Genomic DNA, 16,486 nt, shown 5'->3' with positions numbered 1-16,486 from the left:
GATTGTTTCAGTAATGCAAGTTTTTTTAAATTCTCCGATTGTTTCTACCCAGTTTTAACAAGGAAAGGGAGACTGGGGAATTGTCTTCAGTTCCTATGACTCCACTTCAAATGTGAGAGAAACAAAAATACATTTAAACTGCATTATAAATTAGAAATATTTCATTGCTTGGTGTCTTGCTGCACCATTCTCTGTACTAGCTGTGGTACCTGATTTAGGCTGACAAGTGGAAGTTAACATGAACATCCTGCCTGGTGCGACTTCATCACCATCATTGTACTCTTTGCGCTGAGCCGCACAGCACCACAGTGTGTCAGCAGTAATATACCTGCAGCACGCGGCTCATCCACTGGAAGCTGTCCTCCTCTGTGGAGTCGGGTCTCTGTTCGGCCACCACCACGATCCTCTCATCCCTCAGCACCGTCACAGAGAACACGGCTATCCTGCAGGGCCGGAGGAAAAGAAAATGCACTCAGTACAGCTCAAAGCCAGATTTTGTTTTACATTATTACTCATTCTTTATTTCTCTATTTCTCTTCAGCAGCTGTTAGGCTACACTGACACATTCAGTACATACTGTTTAATATCCGATATCAATCAGTCATCCACAGTTATGACTCAAGCTTCCTGACCACAGCAATTTATCTACTATTAGACACTGAAAATTAAACTGGTAATTTTTTACTGCATATATATATATAACAGCTTTCTTAGTCTTCTGACCACTCAAAGCACTCAACATTCACTCATTCATACACTGATGACAGAGGCGACCATGCATGCTGCCAATCTGCCTGTCAGGAACAGTTTCTAATCATTCACACACACCGATGACGCAGCCTTTGGGAGCAATTTGGGGTTCAGTATCTTGCCCAAGGACATTCGGACTGGAGGAGTTGGGATCGAACCGCTAATCTTCCAATTAGTGGACAACCTGTTCTACCTCCTGAGCCACAACTGAAAACCTGACTGATCTGCTATAAAGAGCTTTAACAAGGTTTCAGAGGAGTTTTCTTTTCTTTTCTTTTCTTTCTTAACTCTTCGGTCACTTTTACTTCACTTATATTTATTAAAGCACTACACACTTTAGTTTTTAGTCACACTTATGTTTCATGTTTTTGTGTCATGCTTTATTTTCCTTTTTATTACATATATTTGTGTATTTATTATTTCTATCTGGTCCCGTGTATATTCTTATGGATGCAGGGTGGGGAGATATGTATCTGTTTTTCTTTTCTATTCAACGCCTGTGAATCTTAAGGAACTGTGAAAAAATATCTGATTCCTTTAGATCCCCAGGATTTAAGTGTCTGGTGTCACAATAGAGGAGAACAACAGGACTAAAAAACATGCCTGCTGAATAAGAATCACGCTGACTGTGCTGAAAGGTGAACGTTCATTCACTTTCAGATGGAAGCTCGACTGCAGATGGATTAGAGTTTGTTTGATGCAGGTGTTTTCCTGAAGTCACTCGACCTTCTTCGTTCTACTTTTTTATTGACGCTGCATAAGTAGATCTGCAGGAGAAGTAACTGGAGGCTCAGAAGTATATGAGCGTACGTTTTACACATCAAACTATGCAAACATCTGGATGATTTTATTTGGAGCATGTTGTCAGCAAACAGACCACACTTCAGCAGCAGGAGTAATAAAACATAAACATAGATAAACAGGAAACCACATACAGTATACATACAGTCATATACTTGAAAAAAAGCAGCACACACACACACAATGAAATCTGTGTAGTCCCTTAACTTTCAGCTTAATATAACACTTATATGTTATCTGTTAATCAAACTTGTAATAAAATGTTTCATATTATATCAGCAACTTAATCAGTTTCATCTTTCCATGTTTAATTCAGAGGATCTTTGTGTATTCACTTGGTGCCTCACAGTTTCTACATCAGCTATTACCTTAAATAGCTGCAGAAAACGTCATCAGACCCTGTCAGGTAAAAGATGAATTTCCTCCTCGATGGCCACGGACACAATTAAACTTCACTCTATTAGTGTTTCTGGATTCATCCACTATTGCTCTACTTTATTAAATTTATTATGTGCGGCGATATGTGCTCATTTATCAGCGTGACAGTTAATGTACAAGCGTTAGACATCTGGAAAGTTTTCAGATGCTGTCGATGGGAACAATGTTCATTTACTCTCGGTGTGACTGTGGGTGTTCTGCTCTTCGTGTGCCAGTGTGTCTGAATCCAAAAGATGACTTTTTTTTAATCCCCTTTTTTTCCACATTTTCATCTCAATCGATCCCTCCTCTTGCTTTTTTCTACTAGACTCCTCCCTCTACACACTCACCTGCCCCTGTAGACGAATTTCATCGGCTCCACCGCCAGAGCCGTGGCAACGATGTCATCGGCGTTGTGCCTCCGTCCGCTCACCATGATGAGTCCGTCCATCTTGCCGGTGATGAATACCAGGCCGCCGGGGCCGATGAAGCTCAGCAGGCCGGTCCGCACAAAGGCGTACTCGCTGATTAGCCCCCCAGTGGAGCTCACCGGGTAAACCTGCAAACACACAGGCGTTCAGCTGCAGGGTCACCATGGCAACCAGCCAGCACTAGAGCTGCACCACAGAACCAAAATCAGATATGACAGTATTTTTAACTTAGTGCCTTTGTGCTGATAATGTCACACTGCTGGTCTTAATAAAGTGGATAAAATGGCCGAGAAGGTTTTCATTTAATTCAAGTTCAGTTTGTTTGGTATATAAATAATCACAATATGTTAGAGCACAAAATGACATTGTTAAATGTCTTGATCAGAGTGACCAACAGTCACCCAAAAATATTCAATGTGATACAATGTAAAAACCAAAAAAACCTGCAAATTCTCACTTTTCAGAACCTGGAACCAGCAAATATTTGGCATTTATGCATTAAAAAGAGCTTAACTGTTTAATCAGAATAGTAACATGTAACATGTACATGTAAAAACAGCCAGTGTTTCTACATCCAGTCACTACATGCCGTAAAAGCCAACATGTATGTGTGTGTGTTGTAACATTAATATACATGCTGACCTGGTATTAAAAATCATTTACTGTAAAAATACCAGCAACCATGCAGTGTAAGAAAACAGACACACTGCAGGCTGCCTCACCTCAAAAGTGTTCTTGGTCATGCCGGTGAGGCCGTAATAGGATGTGCCGGTGGCGATGGAGCACACACAGAGCTCACCAATCTCATCTGTCTGACAGAGCTGAGGGACGCCTTCAGGCTTCACCACACACACCAGGCCTGAGAGGGCGAGAGACGGAGACAGAGACAAACAGAGACACTGCTGAATGAAAGAATGCGTTTTTTAATCAAAGCTTCTAGCTGTGGTTGTCACAAATGAATCTAAGAAATCCCATATCTCCTTTTCAGACAACCGTTTCAGTCATATCCACGAAATTCACGAACCGTACCAAACAACAGGCAGTAAAAAAAGCAAAATGATCGTCCATAAGAAGAAACCGCTGCAAATCTCCTGCACTGAAACTCAGTAAGGTGCTCTGCCTTTAAAAAAACAGCAAAATTCCACCTCATGTTTCGGTTTTTTGAGCTTTATCCTAAAACATGTCAGCAGACTTGTCAGCCCACCCTAAAAAAAAATTAAAAATACATTCATCTAAAAGACCATAACATGAGGTGCTTTTTTTTGGAGTTCTGCCTTTTACATGACTTTGTTCTGGAGATTATGGACAGAATCACAGATCACACGCTGGGAAAATTAGACTTTCCTCCTCCAAAGGAGCGTATCGACCCACATCGACATGAAGAGGCAGTTTACCTGCTTTAATTTAATGAGTACAAACTGACCTTCTTTTCTTTGATGAATTATAAACAGGTGCACAGCTTCAGTTTACTCCAGATCTGATTTACCCAGTCATGTTTAACTTTGTGAAACACCTTTTTCCTCAGAGATACAATATTAATCTTCTACACCTGACAAAACTAATTAAATACAGACTTTGAACTTTTTATACAGACTAATACAGACTGAGATTTGACTTGTTTCCATTAACAAACTACACGGAAATTCCCACCTGTAATAGTTTTCACTCCAGTGCACCTGGTTTAATCACATTTTTCAAAGAGTTTGTGCTTAAAGTAGGTTGTTCTAACCCAATTATGATGTCTGCTGCTGTCTGTGTCGACCTAAAGCAGGTTACTTGAAAAACTGGATCAAAAACAGAATATCTTCAACATGTAATGTTTGAACAGGAAGCAGAGCCTGTGTAGTTTATGTTATTTAGAGTTAACAAAGACTTTTCTGTACATAAATCAGAGTGATCGATCTCAGAAAATCACTTTTCAGTTTCCTTCTGCTCACAAACAGACTTCAGTGAAGGTGATACGTGACTAAACTCCCCCTTTGTTATGGTGCAGCGGGCGTAGTTCCCGCAGTGAACACAGGGTGGAGTGTGTGGCAGTGGTATTTGATGAGCAGTGGCAGCCTGTGTGTTTGATCAACAGGGTTTACACGTTCCCTCCTGCAGATTACTGCCTGCTTTGTGGATTATAGGAGACAGACCTTCACTTCCTCATGTGTGGATTCTATTTACATCATCAGGATAAACGGGTTGCAATCTCACAGAAAAACAAGCTTAATTGTCATTTACGGTAATCAGGGTTTGGTACGGCCTGATTAAAAAAACAGCTTCTCACTGAAATCTCATTATTCTGTGTCGTATTGAATGGAAATAAAGCTCACATACAAATTTAAATGGTTCTTCTTTTCTCCCACAAGTTACTCTTAGTTGTTAAATTGGTGATATTGGGTTATTATTACTTATTTAAAACATCATGCTTTATATTAAAACATAATTTAAGTCCGTGACATGTTAAGGACACAATAAGAATACTTGACTCATGGCATTGTGAATTTAAAGAGTTATTTTAATGGGTTAATACACACTGTAATAATTGTGGTTAAGAGACAATAAGTCAATGAAACCAGATCAACAAAAGGTAAGGTAATCAGCAACAGTTTTCATTATAAGATTTAACATCTAATTAATTATTTGAGCAAAATGTCAGTTATTGTGTATCTCTGTCTCTAACAGGATATTCATGAGCTCAGAGACAGTCAGACCATCCCATGAGCAGACCGACCAAACTAGAATGCATGTTACAATAAAAAGTGACATTGTCTTAAATTGAATGTCAGCCTATGAATAATGTGACTGTCCTCCGTGGATCGGTCATTAGGACCTGAGCAGATGATGTTTTACGTACTAAAAGCTTTTTCATGTTCAGTATTATTGGAACTATCCGTGGAACTTTTTCCCAGGAAAGTAAAAATGCAGCTGATTGGTCTGCAGTCATATTAAAACTCTTCTCTCTTTATTGTTTTCTTTTTTCTTTTCTTTCAGGAGTTCAAAGCTTTGAAAATGTAAAGCAGATCCTACTTAACTCTCTCAGTCAAGAGGTGAGAGAGCGATCCCAGAGTTGGACAATGATGAAAAGGAGAGGCGACACACTTACACGCCCTTATAACAAACTCTACCATTTAATGGACTTAATGGATTTTTTGCCATGCTGTGCGCGACACCACTGAAGACCCACAGTTCAACTCTTCATAGGAGGAGAGAGCTTAGGTGATCACATTTTTATACAAGCACACATAGGAAAACACTGTGTCTTTGCATGATAATTAGATGATGTCTGCAACATGAATTATATAATAATTAACACACACCCCTTCTTCTTTAATTCTGACTGTTATCTAAACCTACATTTTGAATGTCACAATGATACAAAATCATGACTTTTCACTTTGTTAGTTCATTTTACAGTTCACAATATGTACATATATACACGACTTTCTTTGAATTCACTTTCTGGGAATCATCCTGCTGGATATTTTCCAATATTAGTGCTGAATGTACGCCTGAGGTTATGTACCAATGTCAAAACAATAAAAACTCAAACTTGACATCTGTCAGTGGGTATTTGATGGTGCACAGGCAGAAAAACATTTACCAATAATGTGATTAAATTTACAAAGATGTGATATATCTACACCTGTTTTTTCTGCTTTTCTCTCTCCATCACATCCTGCTGTGACACCACAAACATCCTGCTTCAACTGTCAAGATGTTAAAACACAAACTGCTGTGATGAATGTTTTTGAACTGTAATCTGTAAACGAGCGCTGTCAGAGCTGTGAAGAGCAGCCAAAGTGTCCCCTCAATTAAAGTTTGAAACTCAGCCTTCGTGTTACATCACTGACACACACGCACACACACACACACGCAAGGACATACCTCCTGGCATGACAGTGCCGACGTCCTGCACTGTGAGCACTGACAGGCGTTCCTCTGTGTCGACTCGCACGACGCCATAGCTCAGACCCTGCATGGACAGGACACCTCGGCCCGGAGGCTGGCTGCTGTCCTCCACTGGCCTGCAGACAACACACACACACACACACATAAACACAGACGCTGTGTACTGCTGGTGCATGTTTGTATACAGTAGGTGAGTGTGGGTGTGAGATTTGTATATTTGCATATTTCTGTTCATGTGTGCTCAAATATTTGCATATTCATGTATTCTGTGTATGTAAAGTAGGAGAGAGTGCGTGTGTGTGTTTATGTGAATGTGTGTTTGTTTGTGTACCTCCTGATGGCCACTGTCAGGGCCTCGGGGGAGCTGGCGCAGGGACAGATGACCTCGCCTCTCAGCCCTTTAGTCTGAAAGACGTTGAGGAAGGCGTCACAGGATGAGATGGACCCTGACAGACAGAAAGAGAAAAAAACTGTGAGAACAGCTTCGCTCAGGTGTTTAACTCCTGAGGTGTGCACAGGAATCAAACAGCCATCAGGTGAGTTTCTAAAAAATGTGTTGAATCCATTTCATTGGTCCCTAAATGACGAAATACATCACTGGCAAAAGTGTTCTTTTCTTTTCACTGCAGAAATCCAGGTAATCAATCACAGTGAACAACCTGCTGTCTTTATGTTTTTGTTAACATCATGGTGGCAACAGATCTGACAAATCCTCACTGATGGAGTGTTTAAGGATATCATCCATACTGATGAACTGTCTGTGAATGATTGTAGGTTGAAATGATGAGTCAGAAAATCAAACCAAAGCCTTTTCCCACACTACATACTAATCATAGACACTGTATGATATACTTACATTCCTAATATACTATTTTTACAGTCAGTGTACAAGAAAACTTTGTACACTTTTTGCTTTGTGCTAATAGGAAAATAAACTTCAATTTTTTTCAATCTGAATTAGGTTTTTCTGGAATTTGTATTGACATTGCAATATGGCCTACTGTAATTATCAAATCTCACTAAGGGCAAATATTTGTTAAAGGAATAAAAATGATCATTACCTCTAATATTGCAAATCATATCACACTTGCAATATCAGTCAAAATAATTGCATTTAGATATTTTCATCAAAATCGTTCAGCCTTAGTCTGCAGTTATGAAAACATACAATTTGTAGTTAATGGTCAAAAAATACAAAATCACCAGTATCGACCTGAAAAATTTATCATTTCCTGGTTTCCTACTGCTATTTTTCAGTTTTTCAGCTCAAATTAGGCTGATTCTTATTCCTGCGGAGTGACCCAGTTTCCCGATTTCCCAAGAGAGTTTATCCATTTCCCTGACATTCTCTATCTCAAATACACCTCTCTAAAGTCCCCAGTTAGTGAGAGTGCTCCTCTGTGGAGGCTGAGCATGACATTACAGGGGTTTGATCCGTCAGCCACCAGCAGCATGCGCAGCGAGCTCAGGTTGATGTCCTTCTGGTCTTTGTGGGCCACCAGAGCCCAGTGCATGTCTCTGGACTTCACACAGGCCACCTTGGCTGTAGAGGGACACACACACACACACACACATAGACAGAAAGAAAATTAGCATTTAATCTATTTGACAGACAGGTGAATGGAGTGAAGCGACTGAGCTGAGTGACAGGTGGAGTGCGTGTCTGACCTTTGTACTGGCAGACTTTCTGGATCCATGACAGAGGGTTGACCTTCATCAGAGAGTATGGCACGCTGATCACGTGCATCATGTTCATCACACTCTGCATGGTACACACATAATTACACATTAACATTTAAAGCTGAAAGGACTTCTTATAAAACTTAAAGCATAATTACCCTTTTTTTCATTTAAAAGTTGACATGTTTCTGTCTCAGTTTATTTCAGTTCATTTCCTGGATTTTGTTGTTATAATATTAAAACACAGGAACACTTCTGTAGCTCAAATATTACATACACAGCTTTAAAAATAAATATAATTAGTTTGATATAGGTGCTAATCTTTTCATTTTTCATTTTTATTTTTTGCTAGTAAAGCAAATACTGTGATTGTCACCCTGTCTGTATTGCTTTTACCCCCAGCTCCAGTGCACAGGGTGTAAAATAAGCAGGAAATGAGGGTCATGAACCCTGACCTCTAACCTCAAGTATACAGGTCTTACCGTCAGGATGCCGTGCCACAGACCCACGTCCTTCTTAAAGTCTAGAACGTTCACTATGGTCTCAGCTGCAGACAGAAAGGGAGAAAAAAGGGTTAAATAATTAAAGTATGACCTATAGACTGTAGACTCTGTGTATGTGTGTGTGTGTATGTGTGTGTGTGTGTGTGTGTGCTTACCCTCAGTGTAGCTGCAGGATTGGGTGAGAGCCTGGCAGTGTGTGAGCAGAGCGATCCTGGTCACTGTGACTCCCAGCACGCTGCCGTCCTTACAGGTTTTATACTGAGAGAGAAACAACAGATGGATCATTGAAATGACAGGAGGACACTTTTACTACAGTTTTGTAGCCTGCTGAGTCTGACAAAAATCCATATTTTATCTTTAACTATGAAATTCTAGGCATTTTCAAAGGGTAATTTGTTCATTTTGAAATGGACGCAGGTTATAAAGTAAAATAAAATACTGAGGACCAACTAAGTTAAACTACTGACCACAAGATGTTTTTTTTTTTTTAATTGGTATCACTGAACTTTTCTGTAAAACGACCAAACACACACATTTATTCTGAGAATCTTTATGTCTTGAACCCATCTGTAGCAGATTTTAAACTAAATGAAAATAAGATGAGATAAATGGACATTAACGCTAAAGAAAAACTTAGCAAAGTTTTTATTTTTTTGTTGTGATGGCAACTAACAAACTTTACACGGGAACATTTAATGAGAATAGATTACTTCTTTTTCATATTCCTCTAAAACATCACAAGGTAACTGTGTTTACATAAGTGGAAATTAAAATTAGGTGATAATTGACATGACATATTTTCATTACTGAATCTCAAACTTCTGCTGTACAAAATATCAGCTGGCAGCATAAGCAGCCCGGGGGTTGGTATGTTGACCAGTCTCAGTTAGCCTGTTAGCTCACCTCTATGTAAGCAGTGTCATTGTTTGCATCTTTGATGTGGGGGAACCAGTCTCTGGGAGGTTTGGAAAGGTGCTTCGACTCCGTTACAAACCACAACAACTTGGGCCAACCTGCAGAAAGAGGGATAGAAAAAAAGTGATGCATAAAGAAAAGAACAGAGAGAGAACTTCATTTAAATGGATATCAAAACCCAAAAAAGGAAAATCTGATGTTTTACATCTCACCAAAAATGAAGAGAGAAAAAACAAGAAGGTAGAAGAGGAAAGTAAAATAATTCACACATATGTTGAAACTATCAACACTTAAAACAACTTGACACTTTCAGTTTATCACAGTGTCACTCTGTTTATGAATCACAAAATATAGTTTACACTTCGAGTCATTCGATAAATATTATGAACACACAAATAAGAATTCTATCACACAAACTTGTTCTTATCTGTTTAATAACTGTTTTTTAGTTGTAGGTGTCATTTAGATTTTCAGTTGAATCTCACTCTCTACTCTCTCATTATGTGCACAGACAGGCCAAGCGCCCCGCCCCCCCTCCCACCCACCACACAGAGAAAACAATGCAGCTATGATTGATGACTTTCACTTTCACCTTTGAACTGTGGGATCTCCCCTGTTGCACTCTTGGGCAGACCCTTATGACAAGCATCGCTGGTCAACGCCACGGTAACACCACAGCTGCCCAAAAGGAATCCAATCTGCTGACTGCCGGCATCCTATTGGACGATACAGGGAGGGAGAAAAAAGATAGTTACTTCTACGTTTACTTAAAAAATGCAAAAACTAAAAGCATCTTCTTCTTCAGGTTCTTGCTTTACCTTTAAAACAACACGTACATGCACACACATAGAACAGGTGTGGCTGATAAAGAAGTGCTTCTCCCTGCACTGCTGCTGCATTCTTTATCAAGCGTGAACAGAAATTGTATGGAAAATCCTGCAGCACAAATGCAGGATGGGGCAAGGTGTTCGAGATCAATGTGAAGCAAAAGTCATTTCTTGCTGCAGAGTGATCACTCTGCATCCATGCCAACCCTTCACAGCTCACACTACTGCACATTCAATCAGACACGAGCCAAGGAGGGTCCACAGTGGATAAAAACTACGGCAGAAACAACTGATTGTGTAAAATTCATAAGTTCCTTTCAGAAAGCTTTTTGTGTGTGGGAATCCTTCAGTAACTGTAGGTAGTTACTAGATCCCAGCAGTTGACGGCACCAAGATCAACAGCTGTAACGTGATTAGTTGACAGTATTTTTCTGTGATATAGAACAGAAAGAAGGCTCGTTTCTTGTATTTCCAACAGTATTTCCAGTCTCTGACTTGTTTTTATTCTCTCTGTTCAAACAGGGTAATTTTGTCAGACATGCTTGTTGCACACAAACAGCAGAAACCGAAGATCCAAAACATTGTTTCAACAGTCTGTTGTACCACTGAGATGTCTACACAAACAGGACTGAAATGAAACACAGCAGGAGTCTGGAGCTGAAATTCACTCCTGGGTAAGATGTGAAAAACAGACGTGGACGAACCGGAGAGGATAAACATTTCACAGCAGCGCCGTAAAAAAATAAATTACCTGACCTCCCAAACAGAAACTAATCCTGCTGAGCAGCCTCGGTGTCAAACTAAAGGAAATGAGCTGCAGAGCTGCGGTGAAGACTAAAGATCAGTGACAGGGAGCGTTTGATTTGCTATACAGGACAGCCTGGTGACAGGGTGTGATTACTTCCCGGTAAACAAAATGCAGATGGATTTAATGTGATACCTTGCGACTAAGTGGCACCTCTATTGGAACTGGGACCACCTCAGCCAGCAGACAGCCGTAGAAGGCCACCATGAAGGCCACGGGGTCATTGTTGGGGAACACCAGCGCCACCTGTGGGGGGAAGCATATAGGATCAGCCTCTTTCTGAGTCAACTAGATCTTGTGATTACAGAGAAAATAAATCTTATAAACCTCTGAGTTTCTTAGCAACAAGTAAATATTAAGTGCACTACATACAACTGGTGTTTATCTAATTTGTTAGATGACTAAAATACATCCTTAGCTCTGAAAATCATTTTCGAGACAAAAATCTTGAAAAGAAGGCACAAGAGTGGTTTAAACATTTTAAAAAATAAATTAAAAAAAGAGAAAATAAAAAATCTGAATTGAATTTTCACTGTGTTTAAAGGAATAGTTTGAAATGTTGGGTCATCCACTTTTTCTTGCTAAGAATAAGATAAGAAGATCAACAATCCTCTCATATCTGTACCATAAATATGAAGACAACAGCTGGTTAGCTTAGCTTAGCATTAAAACTGCAGACAAAGGAAAACAGCTGGCAGCTCTCTTCAAAGGTAACAAAATGTGCCGACCACCTCTAAAGCTCACTAATGAACATGTTAGACCTCATATGTTCAAATCTGTAGAAGAAGATGAGGGTTGTGAGCGGGATCATTTCTTTGCAACTGGTTGCCTGGCAACTGGTGCTGGCAAAGAAATAGTCCGCCACTTAAATCCCTCTGAAACCACAACTTGTTGTTTTAACTGGTGCTGCAACTAATGATTATTTACATTATTGATTAATCTGTATTTTCTTGCCTATAAAATGTCAGAAAATAGTAAAAAGGCCCATTATGACTGCTCAGAGTCAAATATTATGTATTTAAAAATCTTACTTTGACCTACAGTTTAAAATAAAAAAGATATTCAATTTACTATCATATATGACAAAGAAAACATTTTGAAAAGATCATTCAATTATCAAAATAGTTTCTGATTAATTTTCAGTTGATCAACTTATCGATTAATTGAGTAATTATTAAACTTTAATACATAAATTCTATGTAATAAAGGTGCAGTGTGTAGAATTTAGTGGCATCTAGAGGAACAGACTAGAGGAACAGAAATTGAGCATAATATTCATAAGTGTGTTTTAGATGAGCCTTTATATTTACATAGGGAGCATACTCATCCATGGATGTCACCGCCATGTTTCTATCGTAGCCCAGAATCGAAAAACCAAACACTGGCTCTAGAGATCTGCAACCTCACTACAGGATGCCACTAATTCCTACACACTGGTCCTTTAAACAAACAGGATAATTAAAAATATGTTAATTAGTGAGCTTAAGAGCAAGGCTAGCAGTTTCCTCCTGTTTCCTCTGAGCGGGAAAGCGAATAAGCTCCCAGTACTTCCCAAAATGTTGAACTATTCCTTTAAAACATGTGACTTTGGGTAAGCTTACAAATGATATACACAGGAAGAAAGAAATCTAGAAATGAATCTTGATTTGAAAAAAACTGCTGCAAATTTACACAGAACACAAACATCCTATCAACAAATATAAAGTAAACAAGTTTTATAAAGAACAGTCTTGCATTGCAGACTTATAACATATTGAACAAACTAACAACGCCGCCACAGTGGAGGAGTGTGACTCACCCGATCGCCTGGTCGCACCATCGGCTCCTGCTTGCTGCCCAGTTTGTGGAGGATGTTGTAGGCAAGCTTGATGCTGCGAGACCACAGCTTCCCTGCAGGGAGCAGGACACAGGATATAAGGGTGTGAGAGAGAGAGAGAGAGGAGGGGGGGAAAGGCAGATTTCACAGGATATGAGTGTTGGTGTGCCTTGGTTTCTATTCTGAGAGCATGCAGTCGATGAAAGGAGTAAACGATCTAAAGTGATTCCATTTAAGAGTTTTCAGCAGTCTGTAGAGGTCACTTTTATTATTTATGGAATCAGAGTCATTTTGAGTTATTTTTGTCTGTATGTTCACTGATACATTTTGCAAATATTTTCTTTTTTTAAGTACTGAATCCTGCGATACAGTATGAGTGGCTCTGATAAATGCATAATCATGCTCTTAATGTTGTTTCAGAAGCTTTTCAACCTAATGATTAATATCAATAACTTTTATTGCTGTATCATCATGTCCGACCCATTCACACCTGACTGTGAGTTATTGAGCTGTTGGACTCCACTTTCTCCCAAGAACTCAAAACACCTTCTTTACTTTCACAACTTTGCAGCATTTGGCTCTAATTAATTAGAGTGAAGCAAGGACAGGATATGATCAGTCAAATACGGTCAGACAGATAATAAAGCATCATTATCAATGTAATTACTGAGCAGCTGTCTCATTTTTTCATAATGTTAGTTGAGAGATGTCGTACCAGCCTAAAGTAAAAACTTAACCTTCAAATTGTTAAAGGGGACGCATATATACTCGCCCTTCATGCAGCCCCTCAGTTCAGCCTCTGTCTGAAAGCAGCAGTTTTAGCTCCTGACTCTTTAAAGTCCCCTTCCACATGATTGGTTATCTCCCAGAAGCTTCTTCTGGCTCTGGAGGCTACGTTATAAAAACTATAGTAGCAGGATTTCACTTCTTTTTCTTGTTCTTTACTCTAAATATGAACTTCTCAAATACATTTGTACAATCTGATCTGAAATCGGCACAAATCAGCACACAGGTGGGATTCAAATGTATGCATATTATATGCATAATATATCATCATAATAATAAGATTATTGTACAGCAGCTTTCACACATACAATGCAGCTCAAAGTGCTTTACCACTAATTATTAAAGCACTATAATAAATAAAACATTTAAATGAAGCATTAAAACAAAGCAGGTTGTAATAGGAATACAATTTCAGATAAGATTAAAAGAAATAAGTAAACATTCAATAAGATTCAATATATGGCAGGAATAAAGACTACTTTTAATATATTACATGTAAGTTAAAGCATAAAAGTGAAGGCTCTACATTCGAATGAATGTGTTTAAATCTTCTTCTACAAGCAATTGAAAAGTTAATTTGCCTCTTTTTTCAAAAGCTTTGGGCGTCCAGAGCAGCTTGTGGCAAAGAATTAACTTACAGCTTACTTTAGTGCAGCACAAATAACTTCTGTAAACAACAGGGTGAGTAAACAACATGAGGTTACCATATGTGAGGACATAGAGGGGCTTCCCTGCCGTGTCCAGACTAGTGAGGCAGGGGGCTTTCGGGGAGATGGTTCCCCAGCGTTGGAGTGCCGCCTCCAGGGATGGGGGCCAGTTGGTGACCACCCCCAGTGCCTCGCCTCGCACAGGCATCATCTCTGCCCCCTCCGGCCGAGGCTGGTTGGGGTCCGGCTGCTGGACTGGAAATGCAGAGACAGATAAGTGTCGTCAGAGCACGGCTCACAAACCTTCACTGCTCACAGTTTGTTTACGATGAAAACACTCCAAAGTACAAGGCAGCTGTGATAAAGGCTATAATCACACGTCAATGAACTGATAATTAATTAAATCTACTTGTTATTAACACACATACACTGTGTGAATGTGTAAACTCTGTGACTGGACTACTGATTCTCTTTAATATGGAGTTGAGGCAGTAGTAAGGAGGATGAGGAAGGATCTGGCAGGATTCAACCCTGAGCCATTGTAATAAAAAGTGATTCCTGTGTGAACTGAGAGTCTTAACCGCAGCATCAACCCCTGAGCTCAACTTTATCTTGCATGACCACACCGCAGTTATTTAAAACCTAGTGTCAAATGCATTCAAAATATACTGGAAAGTGAAAACATAACACTTTTCCTACAAAACTAGTTTTTCTAAAATCACTTTGAAGAGTGTGTGTGTTTCAATGTGTGTATACAGAAATCAGTGCACATATAAATCAGGTCAAGAATATATACAAAAAAAATCAATTTTAAGAGGTGAAGTGAGGTAGGATGAACACCATGGTAACTGTCTGAATTATATCTGACACTGGGTGGAATTGGTTGGTTTTGAGCTCTATATATGACAAATATTGAGTTAATTGTTATGAAGAAGTTGTAGGACCATATAACTGCATACTATTTATGTTATTCTTGTTCTTTACTTTCATATTTGAAATAAACATAAACATAAAATAACAAGGAAACATTTCAAGATTGAAGACGAGAAATAAAGAGATAGAAAACAGAGCCGAGCTAACAGCAGACAGACGTGACACATGAGAGATATGAAGCTCTTTACACAGACACAAACAATGGTCTGACACTGATGGAAATGCAAGATGTGAGCAACTGTTAACAAGATTAGGTTAAAACCTCGTACAGTCTATGGCTGGACTGTGTATGAAACACTAGAAGGCTTTTCATTTAAACGGATACAGGAAGTGGCAGCATTCGGCCGACCAATGGTTTTACTTCATCATTCAGTCACGTGTCATTTCTGGATAATTTCGTAGAACAGTTGAAATCAAAACCAAAATATTTCTACGTTCCTTCTGCGTACACTTACAGAATCAAGTAGGACCCTTTTCATACGTGGGAAGGATACTTCCTAGCGGGTTTTTAATATAAACACATAACCCAAAACACTAAAAATGATAAAGACAGTTACAATAATTATTGATTATTACTTCCTCTATTTCTCTGCATTAAGCTGCCCTCAAGCAATCCATCATATCTGCTCAAAAATGCTAAATAATGATATTTGCATCCATATTACTTCTAATTGATTACACTCACTGCCTGCTGCTGGATACCAAGTTACGGTATATGCCCAGCTTTATTTTACATCCTGTTACACTGACACAAGGACCATGTGGGGTCCTCATCTACCCAACACATGGTCTGTCTGCTTCTCCGCTACCAGCTATGGATTAAAGGCAAAAATGCCCAGCAAAACATATCCCTAAAAAAACCTTTCCTGTGCCTCCCTCTGGACTTGAAAAGAAACTCAGTGACTCCAAAGTGTGAAGTCACATCAGGTAATGTAACTAAAGACAGTTAGACAGACAGACAGACAGACAGACAGACAGACAGACAGACAGACAGACAGACGACGGCCTCTGACCCTCTAGAAGTTCATCAAAGTCATCCACAAAGAACTCTCGTAGTGGAGGTCTGCGAGGCTGCTTCAGCGTGTTCACGAGCTGCTGGATCTTAGCCGACACACGACTGCTGACTGGGACCCCTACAAGGAAAACCACACACATGAAGAAATGAGTACCATGGCAGCGACAGTATCACCTTCCCTGAGAGTAATAGTCATTTATAGTGAAATGGACTAGAATCAGGCCTGTGATCAGGGCTGTGTTTCCTGATAAAGATCGATCATC

The 16,486-nt window shown here is 39.4% G+C and overlaps 1 protein-coding gene across 1 annotated transcript in view; it reads right to left on the bottom strand.

Annotated features, from left to right (window-relative positions):
• Window positions 1-16,486, bottom strand: part of LOC134001921 (disco-interacting protein 2 homolog C) — a 60,578-nt gene that overhangs the window by 17,696 nt on the left and 26,396 nt on the right. The window contains exons 7-21 of the mRNA XM_062441104.1: window positions 16,222-16,341; window positions 14,333-14,530; window positions 12,825-12,916; window positions 11,162-11,272; window positions 9,987-10,110; window positions 9,383-9,492; window positions 8,635-8,737; window positions 8,459-8,523; window positions 7,965-8,058; window positions 7,720-7,839; window positions 6,628-6,742; window positions 6,273-6,412; window positions 3,122-3,258; window positions 2,319-2,527; window positions 329-443 (exon numbers count right to left, since the gene is read on the bottom strand). Coding sequence (XP_062297088.1) covers window positions 329-443; window positions 2,319-2,527; window positions 3,122-3,258; window positions 6,273-6,412; window positions 6,628-6,742; window positions 7,720-7,839; window positions 7,965-8,058; window positions 8,459-8,523; window positions 8,635-8,737; window positions 9,383-9,492; window positions 9,987-10,110; window positions 11,162-11,272; window positions 12,825-12,916; window positions 14,333-14,530; window positions 16,222-16,341 — 1,853 coding nt within the window. The remainder of the gene's footprint in view (window positions 1-328; window positions 444-2,318; window positions 2,528-3,121; window positions 3,259-6,272; window positions 6,413-6,627; window positions 6,743-7,719; window positions 7,840-7,964; window positions 8,059-8,458; window positions 8,524-8,634; window positions 8,738-9,382; window positions 9,493-9,986; window positions 10,111-11,161; window positions 11,273-12,824; window positions 12,917-14,332; window positions 14,531-16,221; window positions 16,342-16,486) is intronic.

This window comes from Scomber scombrus, chromosome 20, assembly GCF_963691925.1.
Source record: "Scomber scombrus chromosome 20, fScoSco1.1, whole genome shotgun sequence".
In the NCBI taxonomy this organism is placed as follows: domain Eukaryota; kingdom Metazoa; phylum Chordata; class Actinopteri; order Scombriformes; family Scombridae; genus Scomber; species Scomber scombrus.
The sequence above is the reverse complement of the archived record's forward strand: the minus strand, read 5'-3'. Positions and strand labels throughout refer to the sequence as shown.